General features: G+C 34.7%; 5 protein-coding genes across 8 annotated transcripts; 2 read left to right on the plus strand and 3 right to left on the minus strand.

Annotated features, from left to right (window-relative positions):
* The first annotated feature begins 266 nt into the window (after positions 1-266).
* Positions 267-1,750, plus strand: LOC112783227 (uncharacterized). Its single transcript, XM_025826055.3, has one exon. The coding sequence runs from the start codon at positions 501-503 to the stop codon at positions 1,317-1,319; it is 819 nt and encodes a 272-aa protein (XP_025681840.1). The 5' UTR covers positions 267-500; the 3' UTR covers positions 1,320-1,750.
* An 856-nt stretch (positions 1,751-2,606) lies between these two features.
* Positions 2,607-6,433, minus strand: LOC112783226 (protein NCA1). The gene is made up of 8 exons (XM_025826053.2): positions 6,280-6,433; positions 5,431-5,715; positions 5,113-5,341; positions 4,682-4,827; positions 4,174-4,261; positions 3,925-4,071; positions 3,193-3,342; positions 2,607-3,035 (listed from the first exon to the last, which is right to left on the minus strand). Exons 2-8 carry the CDS (start codon positions 5,700-5,702, stop codon positions 2,952-2,954), a joined length of 1,116 nt encoding a protein of 371 aa, XP_025681838.1. The 5' UTR covers positions 5,703-5,715; positions 6,280-6,433; the 3' UTR covers positions 2,607-2,951.
* A 24-nt stretch (positions 6,434-6,457) lies between these two features.
* Positions 6,458-9,639, plus strand: LOC112783225 (uncharacterized). Of its 3 annotated transcripts, none has more exons than XM_025826050.3 (2): positions 6,458-6,711; positions 6,965-9,639. In XM_025826050.3, exon 2 carries the CDS (start codon positions 7,120-7,122, stop codon positions 8,584-8,586), a length of 1,467 nt encoding a protein of 488 aa, XP_025681835.1. In that variant the 5' UTR covers positions 6,458-6,711; positions 6,965-7,119; the 3' UTR covers positions 8,587-9,639. The 3 variants fall into 3 exon arrangements, with proteins under 3 accessions (XP_025681835.1, XP_025681837.1, XP_025681836.1); XM_025826052.3 differs by having other exon boundaries at positions 6,515-6,711; positions 7,129-9,639; XM_025826051.3 differs by having other exon boundaries at positions 6,522-6,711; positions 7,057-9,639.
* An 890-nt stretch (positions 9,640-10,529) lies between these two features.
* LOC140182525 (uncharacterized) lies at positions 10,530-17,749 on the minus strand. Its single transcript, XM_072229405.1, has 9 exons — positions 17,521-17,749; positions 16,493-16,620; positions 15,793-15,887; positions 15,120-15,295; positions 14,037-14,537; positions 13,408-13,556; positions 12,975-13,190; positions 11,899-12,048; positions 10,530-10,942 (listed from the first exon to the last, which is right to left on the minus strand). Exons 1-9 carry the CDS (start codon positions 17,690-17,692, stop codon positions 10,676-10,678), a joined length of 1,854 nt encoding a protein of 617 aa, XP_072085506.1. The 5' UTR covers positions 17,693-17,749; the 3' UTR covers positions 10,530-10,675.
* A 1,894-nt stretch (positions 17,750-19,643) lies between these two features.
* Positions 19,644-27,035, minus strand: LOC112782535 (transcription termination factor MTERF5, chloroplastic). Of its 2 annotated transcripts, none has more exons than XR_011878273.1 (5): positions 26,929-26,993; positions 24,445-26,834; positions 21,628-24,336; positions 21,333-21,539; positions 19,644-21,245 (listed from the first exon to the last, which is right to left on the minus strand). XR_011878273.1 is itself a non-coding variant. In XM_025824957.3 (5 exons), exons 2-5 carry the CDS (start codon positions 26,789-26,791, stop codon positions 20,164-20,166), a joined length of 1,425 nt encoding a protein of 474 aa, XP_025680742.1. In that variant the 5' UTR covers positions 26,792-26,834; positions 26,929-27,035; the 3' UTR covers positions 19,644-20,163. The 2 variants fall into 2 exon arrangements, 1 of the variants encoding a protein (XP_025680742.1); XM_025824957.3 differs by having other exon boundaries at positions 21,628-21,689; positions 26,718-26,834; positions 26,929-27,035.
* Between the last annotated feature and the right edge of the window lie 534 nt (positions 27,036-27,569).

The following is a 27,569-nucleotide window of genomic DNA, read 5'->3' on the forward strand; positions in this document are numbered from 1 at the left end:
AGAGGTGAGAGGGATGGTTGTGGAAGTTGCAACGGTATATGGTGGTGGTGGCATGGGAAGGGACGAGCCTTTGAAGTGGAGAGATTCTATTCAAAACTACGTCGTTTTGAAGGAGGGGGATTAATTTGTCCGATTTTAAAAACTCTCCCTCCACGTAGGACACCGTAACGGCTAGGTCAAAGCACGTCAGATTTTTCGTTAGGTCTGACGGACCCAAATGAATGAAGAGACTCAGATGTCCGATTTTTAAGAGGCTAGTGACTTAAAAATATTTTTAAAATTATCAAAGACAAAAATATCTACAAAACAGAAAGTAAAGGACCTTGTCTACCTTCTGATTGTTCTCCAAATGACTTCGTCTTAGACTAGATTTAGTATCAAAGTCTAAACGACGTCGTTCTACTAATTTAGCATGGCAAGGAGTGCCACATCACTTACGGCGTTAGCAGAATATATTTAGGGTCGGGGGGGCAGGCTCTTCCGTGAATCGAAAGGAAAGCATGGCACCCAAGAGAGCTACACACACCGATAGCGACGACGAAGACGACATCTTCTACTACCGCTTCTGCTCTTCTTCCTCATCTGCCCAAGCCCAGGCCCAGGCCCAAGACCAGACTAAGACTATTACTACTGCTGCTGGATCCGCTTCTTCTTCTTCGTTGGCTCCCTCGAAATCAACCCTCTACGTTTCCAACCTGGACTACGCCCTAACCAACTCCGACCTCCACACACTCTTCTCCACCTTCGGCCGCATTGCCCGCGTAACCGTTCTCAAGGACCGCCATACCCGACTCAGTCGCGGCGTCGCCTTCGTCCAATTCGTCACTCGCGAAGACGCCCGCCGCGCCGCTGATCAAATGCACGGCAAGATCCTCAACGGCCGCACGCTCTCCGCCTCCATCGCACTCGACAACGGCCGCGCTCCGGAGTTCATTCGCAAGCGCGTCTACAAGGACACTGGCCGCTGCTTCGAGTGCGGCCAGTCCGGACACCTCTCCTACGACTGTCCCCGCAACCGCCTGGGTCCTCGCCAGCGCCCGCCTCCGAAGCGTGGCAGGCGCGGAGGCGGCGGAGGTATGGGAAGAGGCGGGAGAGGCAGCCGGCGAAGGGAGGAAGATGACAATGACGATGATGATGATGATGAGGGATCGGACGGTGGCGGTGGCGGCGCGGAGCGGTTTGAGGATGATAATTGGGCTTCGGTTGTAGACGGCGGCGCCGATGAGAGGCTTTTGGGGAGGAATGAGAAGGTTGTTGCCAAGAAGAAAGAGAAGAAAGCTGGGTACTTCAGCGATGAGAGCGACGAAGATGATGAATGAAGATGAAAAAATTGAGATTGGAATTGGAAAGAGGAATTTGAAGATAGGGTTTTGAAGGTGTGGATTCAGCTTCATTGCTGCAAGTTGATTAGAATTTTGTACATGATTAATGTATTTTCTACTTAGATGCCACCTTGGATTGCTTGATTGTGAAAATAGACATAAAATTAATGTATTTTTTATATATACTCTGCTTTGAATTATGGTTTTGTGACAGAAGTGTGCAGAAATATAGAGAAGACCCACTTCTATGGAGTATAGAAAATACAAGAAGGTTTTATTTCTGCATCTGTTGTCAATTTATCATTGCTGTGTCAGAGACAGAATCCAAACACAGCCTTATACTGAAAGAGTGTTGTTTATGTGCATTGAAATGTAGAAGTACTGAAGTAGCAATAGTATAGTGGTCTTGGGATTTCTTTTGCTTCTTATACTTGAATTGTTGTTGAGCTTCTCATTTGTCTGTTTTGCATCGTAATTGGTAAATCTAGTTGGAACTTGGAAGTAGATGAATAGTATTTGTAACAACAACTTACATTACAGGATACATTGGGTTCTCAGGAATTTATCATCTTCAGTTCTTTACTCTTTCTGCACTATATGTTCATTTTTGCATCTTCTTTCTGGTTTTCTGTTTCGGTGATAGAATAAAGGTTATTAGGGTTGAATAGTTTTGAGAAGACAGACAATTAATTTGGAGATTATGTCATAAAAACTGGTTTTCAGGTTATAACAGGTGATGAGTGTATGCGTAGTTGGTGGTTTTGTCCATCTAGTGTCTTGCTCTACACACATGCAATTAACATTTGCACCAAATATAGATCCAAATTGGAAGGAGTGCTCCGCATCCTATTGCATTTGTTAAAAGAAAGACTTGAGTTCAGGCTTTAACAATATGTGTAAAAATTTGTATGTTTTTATTTCACCTATTATTTGAAGTTTATGAATCGATGTGTAAGATAGGTCATAGGCGTGCTACTATTCCTTCTCAACTTCACACGAAAGACTCACTTTTTCTAGGAATATATATCTTATGTAGCAATCACTTTTTCTCTTATTTTTATTATATTTCTCTCAAAATAAAGGAACTTTACATTGCATTTGATAACATATATACAGTATCCTAATCCTTCAACGAGTGATTTAAGATTTGAACCCTTAAGAATGAAAGACTTTTCCCCAAGAGAGCTCCTCCCTTCAAGGAACTTCAATCATGTGGGGCTAGTTAGTTGGAATGTTGGATTTCTAGTAATAGGAATCAGATGCACCTGATTCAATCAATAATCATAATAAAAAACTATAACTCACTCCATATTATTTCAAAGTTTATTAAACAAAGTATGCTTAGTTACAATAGTGCAAGGAAGATCCTCAGTTCAGTTGTCCTTGAGCTCCAAGAAACACAAGGGAAAAAAGTGGAAACAAAAATATACATTGATATACATGCAAGTGGCAAGACGATCTAAACCAGGAACCGGGACATTGATATATTAGTCTGGTTTCTCCTTCTTATATAACAAGTGCCTCTGTAAGATAAGCTTATTTTATAGGCTTGTGCGTTGACATACTGTAACATTTCTTGCATCTATTGCATCCCGGTTGCGGCTTCCTTACTTTTTAGGAGCACCTATCTCAGGCAGTTGCCTCGACTTGTGTCTCGACTTGTTCTTGTTTCTCAGCCACTTGACTTTTTAGAAACTCTAGCACTGATTGCCGCTACAGAAGGATACAAATTGAAATTAGTTAGCAGATAGTCGGAACAGAAAAAGGGCGAGGAAGAGATAACGGTAGGGGGAAGAAGGAAGAATGAACAGAAGCAATATAACAGGATTTTCCAATTCATGTGGTATGTGAGAAAGCAGGTAAACATTACCCGTTGCTCAAGCCCGATGGCTTCAGAATCTAATGTCAGTGATTCCAACATGTCTATGGCTTCTTGAAATCCATCAGTAGCCAACTTTTCATCTCCTAGATTTCTGTCGACATCTGCAACTTTAGCAAGAGAAACGGCGACATCAAGGACCTGGATTATTGGAAACAAAGGAAAAGGTTAATTTCAATATTAGCCAGGCCTAATAAAAAGATATTCTTTATTGTGTTTACGATGGCTGCATTACATCTTGGGATTATTGTAACTTGATTATCACTTGGAAAGATTTCTAATGGACTGAGTTGAGCTGTCTAAACTCTAATGTATCGAAGACATCAAAAAATGAATAATATCGTATTGAAGGAAAAAAGATGAAGCATGAAGGGTTTTGGCACTGATTCATAGAGTTTCTATTGGAGGGAGGCTGTGCAGAAAACATAACCAGAGAGAGAAAGAGACAAAATAGAAAAATAGGGAATGGAAAAAGGGGAGAAAGTTCAGTCAAGTGATCACGACCATTGATTTTGATCTAAAGGCTATTATTGACCTTGCTTATTTCTCATAATAAGCAACCACTCGTGTAAATAACTCCATGTAATACATCTCTTTCTCTCTCTGTAAATTGACATGAACTATTTCACATTAAATAATGAGCTAAGGATTCACTAAAGCAAGTTAGTCAATCATATTGGTATATCAACCCAAATATAGGATAGGCAGACATTTGTATCTAACCTGAGTTGGGACAGTTGAATTATGCTTGATGACATCACGACGAACATTCAAAGACTGTAAATAATAAGATCTTGCAGCTTGCAGGTTCCCATCATAATATTTAAGATCTCCAATTTTATTAAGTGAAACAGAAAGGGTATGCGTGATCTGCAGGAGAACAAATTTCTAAGAAATGAATTCACAAGAATGGAAAAATGATTATGCAATTCATATTTTACACCTAGAAAAGAAAGGATCCAGTGAAATAACCTCCTTATCATCTTTTGGCAACTTAGACAGAAATTCAACACTCTCTTCAAAATATGCGACAGCAGAATTAGCATCACCCATTCCTCGGCTGCAGAAATATGGTATACATATATATCTCCATTGAGCATGTAGGGGAAAGAATATTCTTTGTGATATAATAAGACATAATTTGAGGGGAACGAAAGTGAGAAAAGGAAAGAAGAGAAAATATCCTGGAAAAGTTTAGAAGAAAAAATAATAAGGGCAGCCTAATGCACAAGGCTCCCGCAATGCACACACACTCTTGTCCCCCACAAGAAGAGAGATTGCATTCAGATTTTGAACCTACGAGCCTCTAGGTCACAAGGCAGCAACCCTACATTTGTGATAAGGCCGCTCAACCCTGTATACTAAAACTCACAATTATGAGGGGAAAAGAATCCAAAGAAGAGAATATTGGACGTGCAAAACCAGGAAAATAAATGCAACAGGCAGACAAAGAAAAGGGAATGAGAATGAGAAAACACACCAGCAATCACCAAGCATACCCAAGACTGCACCAAGCTGTGAGCATAATTCTGTTGTATCACCTGCTTTTTCAATCTGACTACGAATGTCTTCAGCACAGATGCTGAGTCTCGATTTGGCACTTTCTAAATTCTGAGCACGGAATGCCTGCTTATGAATAGCATGGCAAACTGTTAATTATAAAACAATAGAACAATGCAATGTCAAATGAAATTAGGAAAAATCAAAGCCGAGTATCTTCAGCAGTTTTCAAAATCATTCATTCATATATGGCAGCTCAGCAAGTATCACAAATTGCTAAAACTGTGATTACCAAGATATCACCATTATTGTTGATTGATGATAATTGTTCACAAAAATTTGAAAGGACCCTTCTCCAGTTAATACTTCATATAAAACACTTGAAATTATAATAGCAAAAGCCATACTTACCCTCATGGCATGTTGGACCAAGAACGAACCTCTTTCCAAAGAAACATCCTCATATTCGACCTGTCCACTCTCTTTTGTTTCTTCTCCTTGGTTTGAACTAACAGACCTTCTGATCCTGGCATGACCTTCAATAAATCGATCAACCAAACCTTGGAGATTGGTATCAGGCTCAATCTTCTCAATATCAGCCCCACATAATGGACAGTCCTTAAAGCGTGATATACATGCTCTGATTCCAGATAATTAGAATATCAAAAATGAGCTACAAGCAGCATTTGCAATCAGACTTAAATATAAACAGGGGGCAAATATACATACTTGCAGAAAATATGAGCACATGGCACACATTTGCTACTCTCAAAGAGAAGTGCCTGGCATATCACACAGCTAAAAGGACCAATCTTAAACGAGTTTTGGTCATATCCAAAAGGGCACTTTGGCGAGGAACTAGCCGAATCGCTAGCCTCCTTCTTACTAAAGGGGCACTTACTGTCCGAATCGGCCTGATGTTTAACCGAGTTTTCACCTGATTTTTTAGGAGTACTATCATCAGGCCGAGAAGCTTTGACAAACGGGCAAACTGGTGTCATCTTGGTCAATAACCTGACATCCAAAAAATATAACCCAAATAAATAAGTAACCTTTGCATTGTGTAAATAAATCTGTAATTTTTCAAAATTTGAACAAGTTCCCAACTCCCAAGTATATGAACAAGTACAACCCTAAACCCCAAGAAAAACTGTTTCAATCCTCATTAAAAAAATACACAATAGAACCCGATCAATTATTCATGAAGAAGTGAATAACTTCCTCAAAATACACATGCCCAGCAAAAACTAACAAACAATTTTATTTAATTTTTTGAGCATTACCTAAGAAGTAATTTAAGGAGAAAAAAAGCAACACAAACTAACTGGAAGGAAAGTACTTTACCCGAATTAATATAGGGTCATCAATTTTCGTAACTGAGTACTTTGAATCAGAAATCAAGCTTCGATTTAAAAAGTAAATATAACAAATCCCTCATTTTTTTTCTACTTTTCTTCTGTATTAGAAATGAATTAACAAATGACCATATGAAATTGAGGGATTAATTAACAAAATTAAAAGAAAAATGCATAAATTAGTTTCAAGATCAAGCGAGATAAGGGAGTGAGAGAGAGAAACCTCGCAGGTTGAAGGAAGCGTTTGGTTTCTTTCTTCGTTGATGAGAGTGGGAAATAGAGAGTTGAGAGTGCGCAATGATTGCACCAAATGTGGAAAGCTCACTCGTGATTGGACCCAAAAATATCACTTTGTCGTTCGCATCTTTTTGTATTTCGTTTTTGGTCCCTCCATTACGGTGTTTTTACTCTACAAACCACACAAATTTCTGAAATTACAAAAAGAGCATAGAAACTGCAACAGAAACCCTGAAAGGCTTTGCGCATCTCCAATTTTGCATCGCATCGTTCATTCGGTTCTACGCTGCTCCTACTCTCGCCGCCGCTTCTTCTTCCGCGGCCGACGCCGTCTGCGGTGCTTCTCGTGATTCTTCAATGTTCTGCTGCTCCGCCGTTTCGTTCTCCGCACCGCCGGCTGTGCTGTTCTCACTTCCAGGTGATTTTTCTGCTTCTGCGTCTTTTTTATTTTTATTTTTTAATTAAATTTTATTATCTAATTTCCTTAGTTTTTGAAATGTTTATCATGAGATATAATTACTCCAGTTTTGCATTTTGTGTGAGATAATACTGGTTTAGGTGAATTTTTCCCAAGTTACTATCATTATTATATGCACACTTTGGAACCTATTCAAAACTTTTGAATGATCAATGATACTTATGGTTCATATGATTTTTAATTTTGATTGTAGTGATGTCACCATGAATAGGCAAGAAAGGTTTGTTTTGAGATTCAGGGAGGAGTAGGAAACAATGATTCATGGATTCTTTTTCATGTTTCCAGAACCATTTGGCATTTGGCAATGCTTTTCCTTCTTCTAGTGGCTAACTCATTGCACCACTAGCCATGTTGCAGATGCGTGTCTCGTTCAGCCGAATCCCAACCTCGAATTTATTGTTCTTACGCCCCTTCGCTGCCACGCCAAACCTACAGCCAAACCAGAATGATGCTGTTGAAACAGTTTTCTGCATAATCAACTCCACCTCCTCTTCCTCTTCCCCCTCAAACCTCAGGCAATCCCTCAAATCCAGTGGTGTTTTCCTTTCCAATGACCTCATTGATGATGTCCTCAAGAGGGCCCGATTTAGCCATGCTAACCCATCCCAGACCCTCGAGTTCTTCCGATACACCGGTGCAAGAAAAGGGTTCTACCACACCCCGTATTCATTTGACACCATGCTTCACATCCTTGGACGAAATCGTATGTTTGACCAAGTCTGGGAACTCTTAATCGAAGCGAAGAAGAAAGACCGATCGGTTATAACACAACGCACAATGATGATTGTTTTGGCCAGAATTGCCAAGGTCTGTTCTGTAAGGAAAACAGTTGAGTCTTTTAAAAGGCTCAAGAAGTTTGTGGTGGAGTTCGACACTGATTGTTTCAATGCATTGTTGAGAACACTCTGCCAAGAGAAGAGCATGACAGATGCTAGGAATGTATATCATGGTTTGAAGCACAATTTTTGCGCGAATTTGCAGACTTTTAACATACTCTTGTCTGGGTGGAAGACCCCTGAGGATGCAGAGGGGTTCTTTAAGGAGATGAGAGAAATGGGGGTGAAGCCCGATGTTGTTACCTACAATTGCTTGGTGGATGTGTACTGTAAGGGCAGGGAAATGGAGAAGGCTTATAAGTTGCTCGATGAAATGCGTGGCCAGGATTTGTCGCCGGATGTGATCACTTATACTAGTATTATTGGTGGCTTGGGGTTGATTGGTCAACCTGATAAGGCGAGGGATGTTTTGAAGGAAATGAAGGAGTATGGTTGTTACCCGGATGTTCCCGCATACAATGCTGCCATCAGAAATTTCTGCATTGCCAAGAGGCTTGGTGATGCATATCGTTTGGTGGATGAGATGGAGAGTAAAGGGTTGAGTCCGAATGCGACTACTTACAATTTGTTCTTCAGGGTATTTTTCTGGTCCAATGATTTGCAGAGCTCTTGGAACTTGTACACGAAGATGATGGCTGCAGGATGTCTTCCAAACACACAGTCTTGTTTGTTCTTGATAAAGCTGTTTAAGAGGCAGGAAAAGGTAGAAATGGCTATGAAGTTGTGGGGTGACATGGTGGAGAAGGGTTTTGGATCCTACACCTTGGTTTCTGATTTGCTCTTTGACTTGCTTTGTGATATGGGGAAGTTGGAAGAAGCAGAGAAGTGTTTCTTGGAAATGGTTGAGAAGGGGCATAAGCCAAGCCATGTTTCTTTCAAGAGAATCAAGGTTCTCATGGAACTAGCTAAAAGGCATGAGGCTCTGCAGAACTTGACACAGAAAATGGCCATGTTTGGCAAACCAATTAAAGCTGGTTAAATTTCAAGGAACCTGAGTACATAAGCTTAGACCAGGAGATGAACGATTATCTCGGTGAGCCAGTACATCAACGTTAGACGTTCGGTGTAATTGATCTTTACTGCCTCTGCTGCGGCTATAGTAAGCATCAGCTGTTCATCATGTACGCTTTTGAGATAAAATGCTCGTGCATTTTCAACATTTTGCTTAGTGGATGGAAGTGGAAAGCCTGCAATTTTACCATAATTTAACGGTGGTTTCTTAGACTTGACTTCTAGATTCAAACATACAAGCATGTTTGTCATGATTCGATGGTTTCCTGTTTCATGACCCTGTGTTAATGTAGGATGCTTGTGCACCAAGCTACTCTTTATTCTTGTACTCCATGCTGTCATGCTGACCTTCCAAATATTGCTTTTTTCTGTTCAAAGTGGTTTTAAAAATCTTATGAACTTCATAAGATCTTCTAAGGGTTTGATGGATTGAATGGTATTAGTGCCAGTTTAATTAATTATTGGTGTATTGTTGGTGTGATGACAGCATGGTGAATGATCACAGTTGAGAGCCGTATGGTGAGTTGCAGCATTTCACTGTAAACAAGGTATAATCACATACTTCAGTTGTTAGTTCGGATGTATTCATCATGTGTTTTTTGCTCATCCCTACCCAAGCAATTATGATCCTTAGTCGGAGCCACTTATTTGTGATCATATTATTAAGGTTAAATAGTTTTGAGAAGACAGAAAATTGATTGATTTGGATATTAAAATTTGGATCATCTAAATTTTGAATTTTTTCTTTAGAAAGATTACATTTTACCCTCTAAAGTGAAATCCAAAATTTAGAGGATCCAAATTCTGGATATTTAGTCACGCTTTATAAGTCACGAGTGCTGAGGTTAGGCTCATCCCAATTTCAAGATCTTCAAGATGTGGAATCAGTTATTAATTCAATTATTAGATTAGGTTGCTTATATTACATTCTTTGAATGTGATATTTTTTAGACTCTATATTACCGTAGAATGCTTGTGTACTAGACAATTTTTTTTAAGTAAGATGATAAAATTAAGTTTATTACACTGCCAACTAATAAAATCTAAAATATGTGTGACATTGGACACTGAGTATTGCTCAAAATTAGAGCTAAATCTCAAAGTAGTCCCTGAATTTACACAGTTACAAATATTATAGATATCTCGAGATAGATATCTTAATAGGTTAGTCCATGTGATTGTTAATTATGTTTCGTCTTATTACTTTTTTTGTTAGAAATATACATAAAAATGGTCCATATATATAACATTTTTTTTTTATTTATATAAACAAAATTTAATTTAAATATATTGATAGCATAGAATATTTATATGTAATTATGCATAACCAGCTAATCATATTTATTTTTTTAGATATAAAATTTTCTTTTATTATGATACATAATTAGATGTACTTCTAGCCTTAGATTCAATTTACATGAAAATTAAATCTAAATAAGAGATGCTAATGATAATTTAAACCGTGATAGAACCCAAAATTTCAAGTATGCCACAATATTAAAAAAAAAAAAAAGATTAAAGATATATATAGGAGTAATACTCTTCCTTCGCTTTCTACATTCAAATAGCATTACTCTTAGCAGTAATTACACTGTATTACAAATTAACACAACCGGTTTAACACACTAATCAAATTAAAGTGGAAGCTTTATTTCTGTAAACTCTTCCTTATTTCAGATGTCAACCCTAGCATCTAAGCATTGAATCATTCTTCTCTTAAATATTTTATTATAAAAGTAAAATTCAAATTATTCTCCAACAATTTTTATTTTCTGTAACAATTTCGTTTCTTGTGTTTTTTTATTACATTCGACGTCTCTAATCATATAAATTACTATAAGACAAAATAATCCTTCAAAATTTATCCTTAATTAAATTTTGAAGGATTTTTTTTATTTTATCCTCTAATAATTTAGATGACTAAAAAATTCGAATATAAGTAAACTATTAGCGACGAAATTGTCCAATTAAAAAAATTGTTAGGAACAATTCAAAATTTTACTCTTATATTATAAGGGCTTCATTATAAAAAAAAAAAAAAAGCTGGAAACCCTAATTTAGGTGCATATTGGAGGTGAAGGGGGTTGTCTTACAATTAGTTGCAACATTTGATTATTTGTGGTTTTATTATTGTCACTTGGTGTGGATTCTTCTGTTTGTTGAGTTTGTAACTCACCTTCTTCAAATTCATAACCATGCAATTCATCTTCATCATCATTATCAGATTCAGAATCACTGTAGAATGAGTCTGATCTTGCTGGGGAATATTCCTTTATTTTGATGCATGTACTTCCTTCTACTATGCCATTCAAAGCATTAACCACCTGTGGTGGTATCCAAACAAGAAATGAAAATAAAAAATAAAAAATAAAAAAGTACATTAAAATATGGTCATACATATTTTAAAACCTAAATCATAAAATCCTAAATTTTTTTTAATGCTAAATCTTAAATTCTAAACTATAAATCTTAAATTATAAACTCTAAATCTAAACTATTGATATAAAATATAATAAACAAAAAGTTAAAATTTATTCAAGGTTTAATTATTCTATTGATCCTTATAGTTTCACTAAATTTTTAATTAGATCCCTATATTTTTTTATCTTTCAATTGAGTTCTTATACTGCTTTTAATTTTATAACTAGGTCTTTTTTAGTGTAAAAAATGTTAGATTTAACTAACTATTTCTTCGCAAATTAAAAACTTAATTAGATATTTGACTACATGTATTTTGGGAGAAATACTCTATTAGTTTTAATATTTTTTATATAAAAATGACCTAATTAAAAAATAAAAAATACTATAGAGACTTAATTAAAAAAAATATAAAGACTTAATTAAAATTTGAATGAAACTATAGAAATAACATAATAATTTAACTTTTATTTAATTAGCAGCGTTGTAAGGAGCGTTTAATATATGGAAAAGTATTAGATACCAACATATTATCTGCCAACTTATTGCTAATAATAATTAATTATTATATTTTAAACACATATATAAAGAGACACATCCAGAAAATATATATATAAAGACACTTTTATTAAATACAGCCATAAAAAAACATTTTTATTAGACACATCCACGAAGACACTTCTATTAAACACAGTTATAAATAAGAGTTGGCAGAAATGCTGTTGGTAACGTAGCGGGAGCGTTAATATATATATACGGCTCTAAAAATGAGGAAATGTGATTTATGTGTTAGATTTAATTTAGCATTATTTATGCATTTTTATTTGATAGTTTAAATTTTCAACAAAGATGTCACCCTTACCGCAAGCATACTGAGTCGTTTTTGAGGGTCTTTGCTTACACATTTCTCAGCTAAACGAACCATCCAAAATAGTTTATGGATATCATAATCTTCTTTAATCCTTTCATCAATTAAATCTGGATAATTCCTCTCTCTTAATAGTGGCCTTGCCTGTAACAAAATTTAATAATACTCAAATCAAATTAACAAGCTAACTAAGGATATATATTGATAAAAAGGTTTTGTTATTTTTATTAATTTTACATATTTTTCACAAATTATAAAAACAAAAAATATTAACAACAAAAATAATCTGCGCTTTTATTTTCTGTTTTTATTTGTAGTGCTATCTGTTCTCAAAATTTTTTAAAGAAAAAACATAAAACATTATTTTATAATTTTTATTATTTATTTTATAAATTTCTAAAAATAGATAATACTAAAAATAAAAACGCAAATCAAATATACTATAATGTTTTTTCAAAATACGTTTAAATTAAAAGAACATTTTTAAAATTTTAAAAACAGAAAATATTTTTACAAACTATTCAGATAGGAGACCATTTCGATAAAGACACTAAAAATGTCTTTTTTTTTTAAAGACGTTTACATGTGTCACGATATTATTGGACATCTTTATTAAACCAGTTAATAATTTATTTTTTAATAAGCCAGAATAAAACCGGTTTATTATAGCAACAATAATAAACCCAATTGTCTGCACTATAATTATTAGACCAAATTTGGTTCGATCAATTTACACAATCTAAATCAAATCATGTTTAAATTTTTTGATAAAAAGACAAATATATCCCTGATTTTTGTTTTAAAAAAACAAAAAAAAACCCATGATTCAATAAATTATGTAAATTGAACGGTTCGACCGGATCTGATAACAATTGAGTTTATTGTTATTGTTATAAAAAAACCAGTTTTATTCTAATTTGTTAAGAAAATAAAAAATAACCAGTTCATTAATACGTCTAATAATAATGCGACACATAAGTGTCTTTATGCGACACATAAATGTCTTTACAAAAAGACATTTTACGTGTCTCCTATATCGGATAATAAGGTATAAGAATCGAATGAATTACCCAACCCACAAGGCTTCTCCCTCCAAGTCTTTTGTCAATGGTTCTCATTCCAGTAATTAGCTCTAAAAGAACAACACCAAAAGAGTAAACATCTGTTTTGGTTGACACTTTGCCACATTCGAAATATTCTGGCGCCAAATATCCTAACGTTCCGACCAATTCTGTCGAGTGTATCGAGTCTTGATTTTGTGTTCTTGCCAACCCGAAATCACCTATCTAATTAATTATTTCAACAATTTTTTTTAGAAATCATAACATCATAACATTAAACTAGAAGTGTAAACTCAAGTACAGTCAATTTCACATAAAGTTGATAACTGAGAGCTATTAGATGAAAATTTAATCAAATCAGTCAAATCATTTAACGACTCTTAACTATTCATGTGAAGTTGACTGCAAATTTCTGTGTTATATGAAGACAAGTGTGAATTACCAGAGGATGATGATCATGTGTTATAAGAATATTGTTTGGTCGCAAATCTCTGTGAATGATGTTTTTGGAGTGTAAATACAACAACCCCTTCGCAACTCCAATTGCTACTTTGATCCTATCTTCCCAACTAAGAGGTGATCGAGAGTGTTCTACAAAAATAGCAATAAGGCAAACTCAGATATTCGTATAAAATATATATTTGAATATAAAATATATATTTATACATAAATATATAATAATTAATTTTTTGAGTGTATATAACATTTTTAAATTTGATAGTTATAAGTTTTTTTTATTGACAAAGTGACAAATATGAGAGTAACAAGATCAAAATTTAAATCAAATTATCTAAATTCTATTTATATAAAAGTGTAATTTATGAGTATAAGTGTATTTATATATCTTTTTAAATAATAAAATTAAAAATTTAGTTGTTTTCATGACGTACATGACTAAATATTTGTGTAAAATTTTAGAAAATTAAATCATAAAAATTAAATTATAAATTTAAATAAAAGAATATTTAAGTTAATAACTAAGAGTTTTTAGATGATAATTTAGCTAAATCTATCGAATTATTTAACGATTCTCAACTATCAATTTACATGAAGTTAACTGCACGTACTTACGTGAGAGATGTTGATCAAGGGATCCATTGCAGACATATTCATAAACAAGAATCCTGTTATGTCCCTCAGAGCATGAACCCAAAAGCATCAAAACATTCTCATGTCTTGCTTCTCTAAGAACACTAACCTCCGACTGAAACTCCTTGTCTCCTTGGAAGCTTGTGTTCTTGTGCTGCTTCACGGCCACTCTCATTCCGTTACTCAGTTGTCCTTTGTACACCGCTCCAAATCCTCCTTCCGACAAGAAATTCTTCTGAGAGAATCCGTTTGTCGCTTTCGACAACTCCGAGTAACTCAACTCTATCTTCAACCGCGGCCTCGGTCTTCGGTTCTTGCACTTGCTGCAAACCGGGTTTTCGAAATCTGGTTGTTGTTGTTGTTCGAGGTGGTTGTCTATTTGTTGTCCTAGTTGTCGCGAACTTGCCACACTTGATGATGTTGACGCTTCAGTGCTGTAAATACTTGAAGAGAATAAGTCGCTTGACGATGATGACTTGGCCGCTGGTAGTTAAAAATTATTAGATAATAATTTAATTAAATAATTTAATTTTTAATTATTAATTTCATATAAAAATAATTATTAGTGATTTTTTATTTTTTATAATTATTTACGTGATTAATATAAAAAAAATTATTTTGATATGATGTTACGTGTAATGTTAAATATAGTATAAAATTATTGGAAAATATTTTATAACAAACAAATATTAACCAAAAACTATAAAATTCACTAATTTTAGATTTATTTAACGTATCCTGTAATAAATAAATACTAAACAAGATAAATTTAGACGGTTTGAGTTGATTATTGTTTATTTTTTTAATATTACCAAAAACTATTTTACAATAACATTACTATCAAATTAAATATTTTTATTATTTAAATTTCTTTTATATGGAGTACAGAGATTAACACAAATAAATATGATATGAAACAGGTAGATACAATAATTCTAATTTTGTGAGAAAAAAAAATAATTTTTAAATAAATTGTAGTATTTTTATAATATTTTATTAATATTAAAGAACAAACTATTTTTTAAAAAATTATTTAAAGAATGAAAAGAAATTAAAGCTTATTACCTAGAGAAGATTGTTCATCCGCATTTTCATGCCTTTTGCCATGTGATTTGAAGCTATTATTATTATTATCTGTTGATTTTGCAGGCTTCAACCTTTCAATAGAGTTGTTACCTTTTATCTTATAGAGACGACAAGAGAATTTGTCAAGGTTGTGCTTCATCTCTTTGTGCATACGTCTGAAATAAATAAACAATGTTTGTATATTTAAAATTGGAATTGAGCAAGTATAATAAGGCTAATTTTTTTTGTTATGGAAGTAGAAGTGATGATATACCTTAACATTGTAATTTTTGGTGTTTTTTAAAATTGTGAAAAGTACACAAATCGGAGGATCCGATTTCTGTACCTCAAATTTTTTAATTTTTTTTACCTCTCACAAATCGGACGGTCCGATTTCTGTACCTCTACAAATTGGACGGTCCGATTTGTGTACCTCTAGAAATCGGACGGTCTGATTTCTGTATCTCTAATAAATTGGACGGTCCGATTTCTACTTCTCTAGTTAAATAATTCCACATTTAAGTATAACACCCCAACAATCCACATTTTAAAAGAACACCACTACCACTCCAATATTAAAAATAAAAAGTTCAGTATAATAATATGTAAAATTAGGTCAATTGAAACCATAAATTAGTGAAAATAATAATAAATTGTAGAGTTGTGAACTAACTTGTCAAGTACCAAACGTGTTGCCTGAAATTCTTTAACAACATTATAAGCAATTTCTGTGGCAGGCCCAGCAACCACTTCTACTTTGAATTTTATCTGAAAAATCTCATTTGCAATAATATAATAATAAATATTATGAATAAATTACCATTTGTATTTATGAATTTTGCGAACGCCGATAAAAGTACCCATTAATTTTTGGAGATCACTTCGATAAAAGACACTAAAAATATCTTTTTTTTTAAACGTTTACATGTGTCATGACATTATTGGACATTTTTATTAAACCGGTTAATAATTTATTTTTTAATAAACCAGAATAAAATCGGTTTATTATAGCAACAATAATAAACGCAACTGTCCACGCTATAATTATTAGACCCGATTTGATCCGACCGATTTACATAATCTAAACTGAATTATATTTAAATTTTTTTATAAAAAGACAAATATATCCTTGATTTTTATTTTAAAAAAAAAAAAGAAAAAAAAGGATTATGTAAGTCAGTTCGACCGGATCTGATAACAAATTGAGTTTATTCTTATTGTTATAAAAAAATCGATTTTATCCTAATTTGTTAAGAAATTAAAAAATAACAAGTTCATTAATATGTCCAATAATAATGCGACACAGAACTGTTATCATCCTTAATTTTTTATTATCCCTAATATTATTGATTAAGAATATGGATTGTGCTGACCTCATTCTTTTTGAAGTGATCGAAGAGATCCGAGTTACGAAGATCTAGCCATCTCTTGCTATGTTCCTCAATAACTTTCTTGTTGGTTGAAATGAAGTAATTGGAATCAACTCTCATCATATAACCCACTAAAGAACCCAAATAAATAAATAAAAATGAAACAAGTCAGATCAAAGAAATTAGTCAACAATACAAAAATTAATCAGCACAATTTAAATTACTTATTAATTACTAATTAGTGATGGACTAATGCTCACTTTAGCTCAATAGGTACACACTAGTTATTTTAATCCTTATAAACTTTGATAAGTTTTTTACTCTATTTTTTAATATGATAGACTAAAAACTAATTTGCTGTAGATCAAAACTTCATTTAAAAAAAATTTGTTATTGACCAATAAATTGCTGCACACATAAAATGAAATTCGAATTCTCCGACACTTACTTAAACAGAGAATAAACTAACCACTCGATCAATCTGAATGAATCAAAATATTTTTTATTAATTATAAATGCGAGTCAAATTAATCTTTTAATACAAATCGAGTTAGTCTCTCAAATTTTTTTTTATAAAAAACTAATACATGTACCTATAGAAACCAAAGTGAGCTTAGCTTATTAGCTAAACTAGTGATTGAAACATACCATAACCAAATCATAAATTGTAACCTAAGTATTATGATTTCATGTCCTTGTTCTGTGCTGTGGAGAAAGGTGAGTTACAAAAGTATGTAAACAACTATAAGTGAAAAAAAAATCATATGCAAATATATAATTGTGAAAAGATGGAAACTCAGGTGCAGTCGACTTCACGTGAAGTTGATAGTTGAGAGCCGTTAGATGATTTGACTGATTTGACTAAATTTTCATCTAACGGCTTTCAACTATCAACTTCATGTGAAGCCGACTGCACCTGAGTTTTCACCTTGTGAAAATGATTAGTTGTTTACACACCATTTGTTTGTAAAAGTAAGTGAAAGTGAGTGATGATTTCTTACAACGCTTTCTTCCAAAACAAGAAAACATACTAGGACTACTGAACCAATCAAGAATTGGAACAATTGTGAGATGATCTCCGGATTTAAGAGAGAACTTTTTGGTGGCCATCATAATTGCTTCTAAATTAACCTCTCTTGATGCATCTTGGATCATCACTACCCTTTGTTGTTGTTGATTAACTTGAACTTCTTCTTCAGCCATTCTTGACAACAAAAAAAAAAAAAAAGAAAAAAAAAGAGTTCTCTATTTTGAAACAAGACTTATTGTTTTTTCATTTTAATTCTCCTAAATATATATATTTTTTTAATTTTTGAGATGATCAAAGCAATAAGCAATGCAAGGCTGAAGCTACTATTTAAAAAAAAAAAAAAAAAAAATCAAACCTATGAACTTTGGAAAATATGGAGGTCTAATAATGTTATATGTTTATGTACAAAAATATTGTTTCATATCTTATAACAAAGCAAAGAAAGGAAAATATGGAAAACTATAAATAAATATTATGAGGTAACATTGAGATCAAACACAACATACTAAACATCAAATTCTCAAAATTTATTATGTCTAAGTGGTGCTTTGATATTTATAACCATATAACAATAATAGTAACAACATATGTTGAAACAAATAAAGGGGTAGCGAAGAATCCTTGAAAAGCATAAGAGAGGTATAACTAAAAGCATATTCGGATATGCCACAAAAAAAAATGGAGGTGAATCAAATGAGATGAAGGGGTGATTTTATTTCTACATTTCAGAATTATTTATTAATTCCATTCATCTATAAGTTTCAGTCATTGAAGAAATTTTCTGTCCTTATATTGCAGGCCTTTGGTAAAAGAATATGTGAAAGAGTTAAGTATCGTTGATGAAATCTAAGAATTTAATGAGATGCAACATTGTTTGTCTAGACTCTAGAGGTTTTTTTTTTTTTTTTTTGGTGAGATCTTTTTTTCTCATATATTTGATTGTGACTTTGCACCTATAAGGGCCAGGCATGGTAATGAATTATTATAAAATTGAATAAATAAGATGGAATTTGAAAGCTGGTTTTGGCTAAGGTTGGCATATCCCAATACGGTTCTAATAATAATAATAATAATAATAATAATTGGTCAATTTGTTGCTAATCGATTTTGTTTGTTGGACAGAAACATTGATTTCGTGTTCATCGAGTAATTACCATATACCATGTACTGGCTTTATTATTTCAACTTTGCATAGGAAAAAACTTCGGATAAGATGCTCATGTCTTTTAACATCTAAACATTTTCCTTTTACCTTTTTTTTTTTAACTTGGCCCGGATAGTAACCAAGGATGCGTTTGTTTTTTAGAACAACAGGACAAAACAAGACTTTGAGAACAAGACATAAAGGATAGAGATACAGAATTTTATGTTCTTATATTTTGTTTAGTGATAAAGTTAAAAAAATTATGAAAATTTAATTTATTCTTTTTTTTTCCATTAAAAAAATTTAAGAAAAATATAATAATAAAAAGTATAATTATGAAAAATTAACAAGAATAATGAAAGAAAAAATGAAAAATAAGTTGTGCACCTTGTTAGTGTCTGTGTCATTCCTGTCAGGGTAGAGACAAAATATACTAATTCAGTGTCTTTGGATACAATTTCTCTGTTCATATCTCATCTGTCAAACACGATTCTATATTTCTGTATCCTATTTCTATATCTCTAGGTCTAGCAAAACAGTTTCAAAGGCCATGATCCCAATTGGAGAAACCTTCATGAAGCTAATAAATTTGCTTTATGCACACCACTTGGCTCAAACCTAATCTTAGTGTATTTACCTATATCATTTTTCCTTAAAAAAAAAAAAAAAAAACTATATCACTTGAAAAAATTCTTTAGAGATTTTTCACCGTTTACAAAAAATTTTAGTCGTTCTCTTTAAATAATTAATCTTTTACTCAAAAGCAATAAAGTTAAAAGTTACTCCTAGAGGATATTTGAAAAAGATGAATGAAAATCGAATACAAATCCCAAATTCAAATTGGATATGCAAAAGAACAAATCACTAAATTATAGGCTCTTTAACTACTTAATAGGCCCTTTATATAATTTGTCCATTTTATTAGTTAATCCATATTAATAGTCCTTTGTATTAATTTTCCCTGAATAAGATTAATGGAATACACTAAAAATGATAATTACATATAATCACAAGCTATGACACTATATGAGTATATGGTTCATTTACACTAAAGTATAAGGTACAGTAGGAAACCATTCACCCTTCAATTATTTTAGTGTGGTTATGATCACAATGTATTTTTGTTGCAACTTATAATCAACTAGGATGATTTAAGGGTTAACAATAGATTATTTTCTCACTTTAGAGGAGTTTTCACATAGCTTGGAACCTTTTTGGCTTGTGTGAACCAGTAATGCTCCAAAATTGCTCCAGAACTTAAACAATGCTCTGTTTCTCTGGTTCCCATAGCCTCCAATGCAACTTGAATCTTGTTCATGGGTATGAGCAAACATTTCCTGAAGTCGTTGACAACAAATAGTCCAATAGCGGCTGCAGTCATGGATCCCAAAACACTGGAGTTGAGTTGAGCATCTTGTTGTCTGGAACATTGTCTAAAAGTGTCCTCTTTCATTATCCGATCCGATCCGATACAACAACTTTGCTGCTATAACTAGCTGGTCAACTCGAATTCTTTTTCAGTTTCTTTTCTAAGGCCTCTTCGAAGTTCCGGCTAGACAGTGACAGAACCTGGTTGAGCAATAACCTGACCCCAGCTCTCTTCATCCGTGCATATCTTGGTTTAATCCTTTCTTCCAAACTGTATCCAAAAAACTGAGGGAATTTAACAAGCTCAGAATTTGGGTAACCCATAGTGATGAAGAAATCCCATTTCGGAATCAAATTGTCTGACAAGCTAAAGGTGTACAAGGCACCAAATCTTGAAATCATAGTCCCAATTTCATCCAAAGTGTATCCCTTTTCCAAGAAAAACTGTGTTACAGGCTTCAGATTGGCCTCAATGCTAAGACCGAAATTCTGTGGACAACGGAACAGAAGAACACCAACATCCACTCCCAAGGATCGGAAGTAATTAGCCGTGGGTCGTAGGTTGTCCTCTACACTATAACTTACAATATTGGGGCAGCGAGTTAAGATCTTACCTATGTTATCGTCTGACAGGCCTGATTCTCGGAGAAAATCTATGCTCTCCTCCACCTTCTCCCTACTATAAGTTAGAAGAGCCGGGAAGCGGTATATCACCTTCGCCCATTGTTTCTTGTCAACGCCTAAGGATTCTAAGAACTTCATGGTGGGTTTAAGATTTTCCGACAGGCTGATTCCACATAATTGAGGCCTTTTAGTGAGGATGGTGGGGATGTCCTCTTTCGGAACTCCAAGTTCAAGAAAAAACTCAACTACAGGCTTAATTTTACCCTCCAAGCTGTAGTAGGCAAAAGACGGGAATCGCCGAATAATACCATTGATTTGCTCAATACTCATACCGAACTCTATGAGATAGACAATATGAGGGCGAAGATTGCCAGCAGTCGTGTCTATTGCATTCACTCGAGACACGGTTCTAAGCTTCTTAGAGTCTATTATTGGAGTAGGAGGAGGAACCTGCACAGCTGGTTTTTCCTTAACCGGGGGATTTGGATAGTTTTCGACTACATCGACTAGACTATCACCGTGCTCTTCGAGAAGAGATTCAAGGTATGGGACAAGAGCATCCCTGATTTCAAGTGTTGTAAGTTCTCTCCCTGTTTTATGAAAGAAGACTGTGATTACTAGGATTAAATGTTGAAGAAAGTCATAAAAGAGATGTAATTAATGTGTTGCAACCGAACCTACGAGGTACCGAGATTTGTGTTTAGAGTGAAGCACCGAGACAAGGTGATCAATAAAAGGATCTGATTTGTTGACAGTTCTCGCTGCAATGGCATTGCTCAAGCCTTCTTTTTTCAAAAACAGCATCAATACAGCCTTGGCTTCTTCCTTTTCTGCTGCTAACAGAGTGGGAGGCATCACTCGCACGTTTAACGACCCATTTGTGCCTTGGGGGAAAAAAAGAACTTTGAAGTTATATGTAAACCAAATAACAATTGAAACCTGAAAAAATAGAAAAGGATGAAAAATTCCTACCAGATTTTGCCTGGCACAAGAACACCTTTGCAGGAAAAGAGAGTTGAGTCCTGATGTAAACTCTTCAAATGAAGAGAAAGTTCAAGTTATATAGTGATCCAATCAAAATGAAAAAACAAATGAGAAAGAAAACAAAAAGGAAGGAAGAAAATCATCTTGCTGCTAATAAATTGAGACCAAAAAATAAAAGCGAAAAAGCATATTGGATTAATGATAGCCGCTGTTTCTTTTTTTCATTGATATTGGAAAAGGCTAAAAACTCTACAAAAGGAGAGGATCGCCGTAGCAAGGTACACATTAGTAAAGAACCCATATTCGACAGCATACACCAACACTAATCATGTGGAAGATCTTGCGCAAACTAAGTTATGCCAATTCAATCCTCCACAGTCATTTGCTACCCCCTCACAAAGAATAAAATTATTACACCATACTTGTCAAAGTGGTGCAAAAAATTTGTGCTAAAACTCAGCTGCACCACACATGTACCTCTAAATGTGCACCTTCAATCCTTCACACTAATGTGACAGATTGCAAAAAAGTGAACACCCCAAAACTGACTTCACATAACTCAGAATCACCCTTTGATATGTTCCATCTACCTTCACTTTATAAAGTCTAAATTCCTTCATCAATTCAATAAATATCAAGTGGCCGGATCACATATTTCTAGAAATAACCTTCCAGTTCTTAAAATCTTGTCCAGCCACTCCAGCTGGGAAACCTCCTAGGCCAATCTAGGATCACAGAATCACTTTCTGTGATTCATTTTTCTGCATGTATTGTGCGAACAATGAATCACTTAACTTCTTCCTAGGTAAGTATATGATTACAATACTTCCATCGAATTTATACAATATCCATAACCATCCTATTTGTCATTGATGCTGCGACATTATCAAATAACACTGTATAAAATGTCTAATCAAGTAGTTGGTGGCAGTGGCGGCGGCGGCAATGGAGGTGGTGGAGCTTGGTCAGGTCTTATATGAGTTTGGTGGATCGAGTTCACAGTGGAGCCAATGAATGATTTTGGGTCAGTTATTCTGTTGACAATCTCAACCCATTCCCAGGAGAGGATTCAAAATCTCAGCCACGTCGATCACCTCAGCCACACATTTCCTCATGGAACTGGTGACTACAGGCCTGTTTTGGATGCTTCTAGGGTTGATTTGAACCAAATGCCAACAGATTATCATGGGGTTGCATTTGGATTGAGTGGAACACGAGCGTATGCAGCCTGTGATCAAGGTCATCCCGTTGTACATGCCAATGAGGACCAACCAGAGTACTACTTGGCCAGAGATATGGCAAGTAGAGTGATTAATTAGTTTGTTTCACTGAGAAGCATCCAAAGTAGTACTCATTATTCTGTTATTTATGTACATATGTTGGACTGTTTTGCATTTTGATATTCATGACACTTATTATATTATTTTAGTTTGTTACTATATCCACGTTATGTATGTTCTTAGGTTTATTCTTCATGAACTTGATATTCATAACAAAATATCAACTTCTTTTACATGATATAAACACAAATAAAACATAAGATGTGGACTTAAACATAACCTAATCAGACATAATCTATTCAGACACCACATAAAACGTAACGTAAACTAGTTCAACATATAAAAAGCATTAAATAAATATCAGGTAATAATCCACCCCTTATCTCTAACCATTGCTGCCCGCATGAGAAGACGAAGATGCTTGATTCTGTAGACACTTACTCCTTGTATGCCCAGGTTGCCTGCATAACCCACACCTCTTAGGTTGCCTTTCCTCAAATTCATCCATGTTCTTTCTAAGCCTGGTAGAGGGCGGTCGTCCCTGAGTAGCCCTCATCAGACTTGGGTCTGGTACCACCAGAGGCCCTTCATACACCGGCCAATGGTCCTCGTGTGGAGGTGCAGAAAAAACCATTTTGTATACATTGAAAACACTACTCATCTGATAAACATTATCAACATAAGTTGTCCAATCAATTCTCTGAGATGCACATGCTATCAAAACATGTTTGCATGGATAGTGCAATGCTTGAAAATATCCGCAGTCACAACGACGTTCTTTCAAAGACACTCTATATGCACCAAAGTTATAACCACCAGTGGAAGCAACTTCTGCCACTGTGAATTCTAAATTTTCTCTATCGTACAGGTGGACATTCATTTGACCACTTGCCTCCCTGTTCTTCTCAATAGCTTTGGTCAAAACATGAGAAAATTGTTGTCCGGCAGCCAATTGGGCTTCAGCCTCTTTTCCTTTACTAACAAAAAGCTCCGCCAACCGATAATAGGTAGATCTCACTAGTGATGTAATTGGAAGGTTTCGGACGCCCTTCAAGACAGCATTCACACACTCGGATAAGTTGGTTATCATGTGTCCATACCTACGACCCTCATCCCGATGTTGAGTCCAAAGTTCCAATGGGCATCTATTGGCCCATGTACACATTTCCAAGTTCTCAGATTTCATCAACTCAAAGTAGTACTGGAACTCAAGCCCAGTTTTCGCATACGCTGCATTCACAAGTGCCTTTCTTGCATCCTTACTCTTAAAATTGAGTGCAAAGTTTGCTGCCAAGTGGCGAATGCAGAATGCATGATAAGCGCTAGGAGGGTGCCAACCACTCCCTTCAGCATTCAGCGCAGCTTGAATGGCAGGATGGTTGTCAGATATAACAAGAATGCCAGATTGAGGAGTCACCTGCTTCCTCAGATAAGTTAGGGAGAATTTCAATGTCCAATTGAAAATAGAAATTATGCAAACCCTACAAATTGCATGTTAAGTACTTATATATAATTTAGAAGTTACCTGCTCCCGCATATGAGAAAGGAAGAATTTCCATGATTCCATATTTTCTCCTTCGACCAATGCAAAAGCAATTGGCAATATGTTAGAGTTACCGTCTTGTGCAATGGCAATCATCAACATTCCACCATACTTCCCGTACAGACGGGTGCCATCGATACTAATAACAGGTTTACAGTGCTTAAAAGCCTCTACACACGGTGGAAATGTCCAGAATAAACGATGAAAAAACACACGACTTGGGTCAACCACACCCTCGACACGAACCGGGGCAGTCTTCATCATCACAAAACTTCCGGGCATTGTCATTTGGATTCCCAATATCCACCTTGGAAGTAGATTATACGACTCTTCCCAATCGCCATAAATCTTTGCAATTGCTTTTTGTTTTGCCAGCCAAGCTTTTCGGTAACTGCACCTAAACCCAAATTTTCCCTCTATTGAATTCTGCAATAATTTAATTGAAATAGTGGGATCAGCTTGCACCATCGGGAAGATAGAAGAACATACAACATGATAATCAAGTTGTCGGTGGTTTCTTGAGACATTAATTGCAAGGCATGTGTGTCGACCGTTGTACTTTCGAACCTCCCAGTACCTTTTTTTTCGCCGCAATGATACACGGATCAACCAATTACACCCTTGATCAGACTGTCTGCACTTTCCACAGTACTTTCTGTGATCGGATTCTAGCACTTTGTACTCCACAGCTCGACGAATGTTGTAGTTCTTTATTGCAAGCACAGCCTCGTCTTTGCTTCGAAAGCGTTGTCCGATCACGAACTCTCCCTCCTTTATGAACCCAGACAAATCCGCATCAACTTGTTGCATCGCGCTTAGATTCAATGCGGAAAAATGACTAGGATAGTGTTGTGTTTCTAAATTAGAACGTTGAGTCTGTGTTAACGGGTCATTTCCTTGGTTGTCATCACTATCATACGGAATATTCACCGACTCTTCATCCTCATCTCGAATGACATCCTCTGCAACATCTACCATCTCCACGAAAGCTTCATGGTTTGGTGGATGCTGGGTGGGTGGTTCTATGGTTTCCAATACTAGTCGTCCAGAAGACCGACTATCCCCAAGAGCTGTATCGCCTTCTTCGTTGACATTTTGATTGTTGTATACTGCAAACGAAGGCGATCTCACAAGTAAAGGTCCTGAACCGGAGCTTCCTTCTATTCCTCTCGACTGTACATTTGGTGCAGATCCTCCAGAGCTCCCAAATATCTCCTCAATCCTTACAAATAGCTCAATTGTACGAATCTCTGGACACTTTGATTGACAGTAAAACAAAACCTGCATATCACTATCACTGCGTATCGGAAATCTCTGATATGTAGCATGTCCTCCACTAATTGATATTGGGAGCCTATATAAGATCTCAGATACTTGCTTCCTGTCAAACTGATCCAACTTTTGCAAAATATTGTCTTGTAGGTCGGCGTAGGAAGTTGTTGAATTAATAAAAATCCCTATAGGATTCTTGCTCCTAAAAGTTGTTCCCTCTATAGTATCTATAATTTCTCCACAATGGTGAACGATAGCAAAATAACTTTTGGAAGTCATTTTCTCAAAAAATAAATCACACTGGCATTAGGATAGTTTTTTTTTTTTTCAGCGGCAGCTCTTAACTCGCAATTCTGCACTACTTTTTCCAATTTTCTAAACACAAATCGCATTGGCCTTCCCCCCCCCCCCCACAAATCGTACCAGCGGTGTGGGGTTTAGTAATACATAAAAGAAGACACAAATGTAAATAACATCGGATCAGGGTATACACATAATTAGATGATTTATTTATTTTATGTATGTAAAAGAGTCTACATGTTTAATTTATAAAAAGATACACAGTATCTATTAATACACTAACAATAATTTATACTATTTAGACACCTCCTTAGTCCTTAGTCCTTATCTTTGGTAATATATTATGATGATTAATCCATGGCTTATAGGTTAGAATTTTAAGGTTTTTCCATGCCTAAGTCAGGAACGAAGTTAATCGAACGCTTAACAGATTCACATATAATATGACACTAGCTCATCTCCATTAAGGGACTATAAACCCTTTCAATCAATTTCTTCTTCAACCGATGCTCGAAATCGAAATGTGTAAATGTGTAAGGTATCGAAGAGGAAATGAGCTAACAATATTGAGCATGCAAGGAACTAGTAAGTAGTAACATATGGATCGATAAAATAGAGAAAAATAGTAAAAATTAAAAATAAAATAAAATAAAAAAAAAAAAGAAAGAAAGAGCGAAGAATACCTTGTGGTGATGGAAGTGTAAAATTTAGTGGAAGGAAAATGGTGGTGTGGATGAAGAGAAGATGAAGTTTTCATAGTTGTAGACTTGTAGTGGACCACAAATTGCGTTTGCTCCTTCCTACGAGAAAGAATAGAAGAAAAACCACACAGACATCAGAAGAAGAACACACACACACAGAGAGAGAGAGAGAGAGAGAGAGAGAGAGAGAGACCGAAAAGGGAAAGGAAGAACGTGAGATGATGGCGCCGCTTGCGAAGGAGTGTTGTGTTGTGCTGCGGAGAAGCACTGAAGAGAGGATAAGATATTAAGGTGGAGATATTTTTTTTTAAAATGTTATTTATACATCAAAATCAATTACTAAAATTCACTACTAATGTATTTTTTTTTTACCGAAGATATGGAGATTCAAATCTCTTAATTAAATATGGAGAGACTATACCATTTGAGCTATTGCTTCTTAGCACTACTAATGTATTTGTGTATAAATATATATGTAGTTTAATTTATTTTTAATATATATTTTTTTTTATAATTAACTTTAGTAGCTAATTTTAGTATACATGTAGTATAATTAATTTTTTTCAAATTAGCCAAAACAGTTAATAACTTTTTTTTTTCATGGCCAAGCGCCCAAGCCAATGGTAGATAGAATATATTGATAAATGAGTGATAATATAAAATTATAAACTAATGTTATTATACAAAATTTTGTATTTATTATTAGTGATAAATTTTGAAAAAGAAATTAACACTAAAAATATTCTACAAATAAAACAAATATTTTTAAACTCATACTAAGTAAATAAAATTAATAGAAAGTCTTGAAGGCCAACGAATTTTAACAATTTTGAC

This window comes from Arachis hypogaea, chromosome 20 (genome assembly GCF_003086295.3).
Source record: "Arachis hypogaea cultivar Tifrunner chromosome 20, arahy.Tifrunner.gnm2.J5K5, whole genome shotgun sequence".
In the NCBI taxonomy this organism is placed as follows: Eukaryota; Viridiplantae; Streptophyta; class Magnoliopsida; order Fabales; family Fabaceae; genus Arachis; species Arachis hypogaea.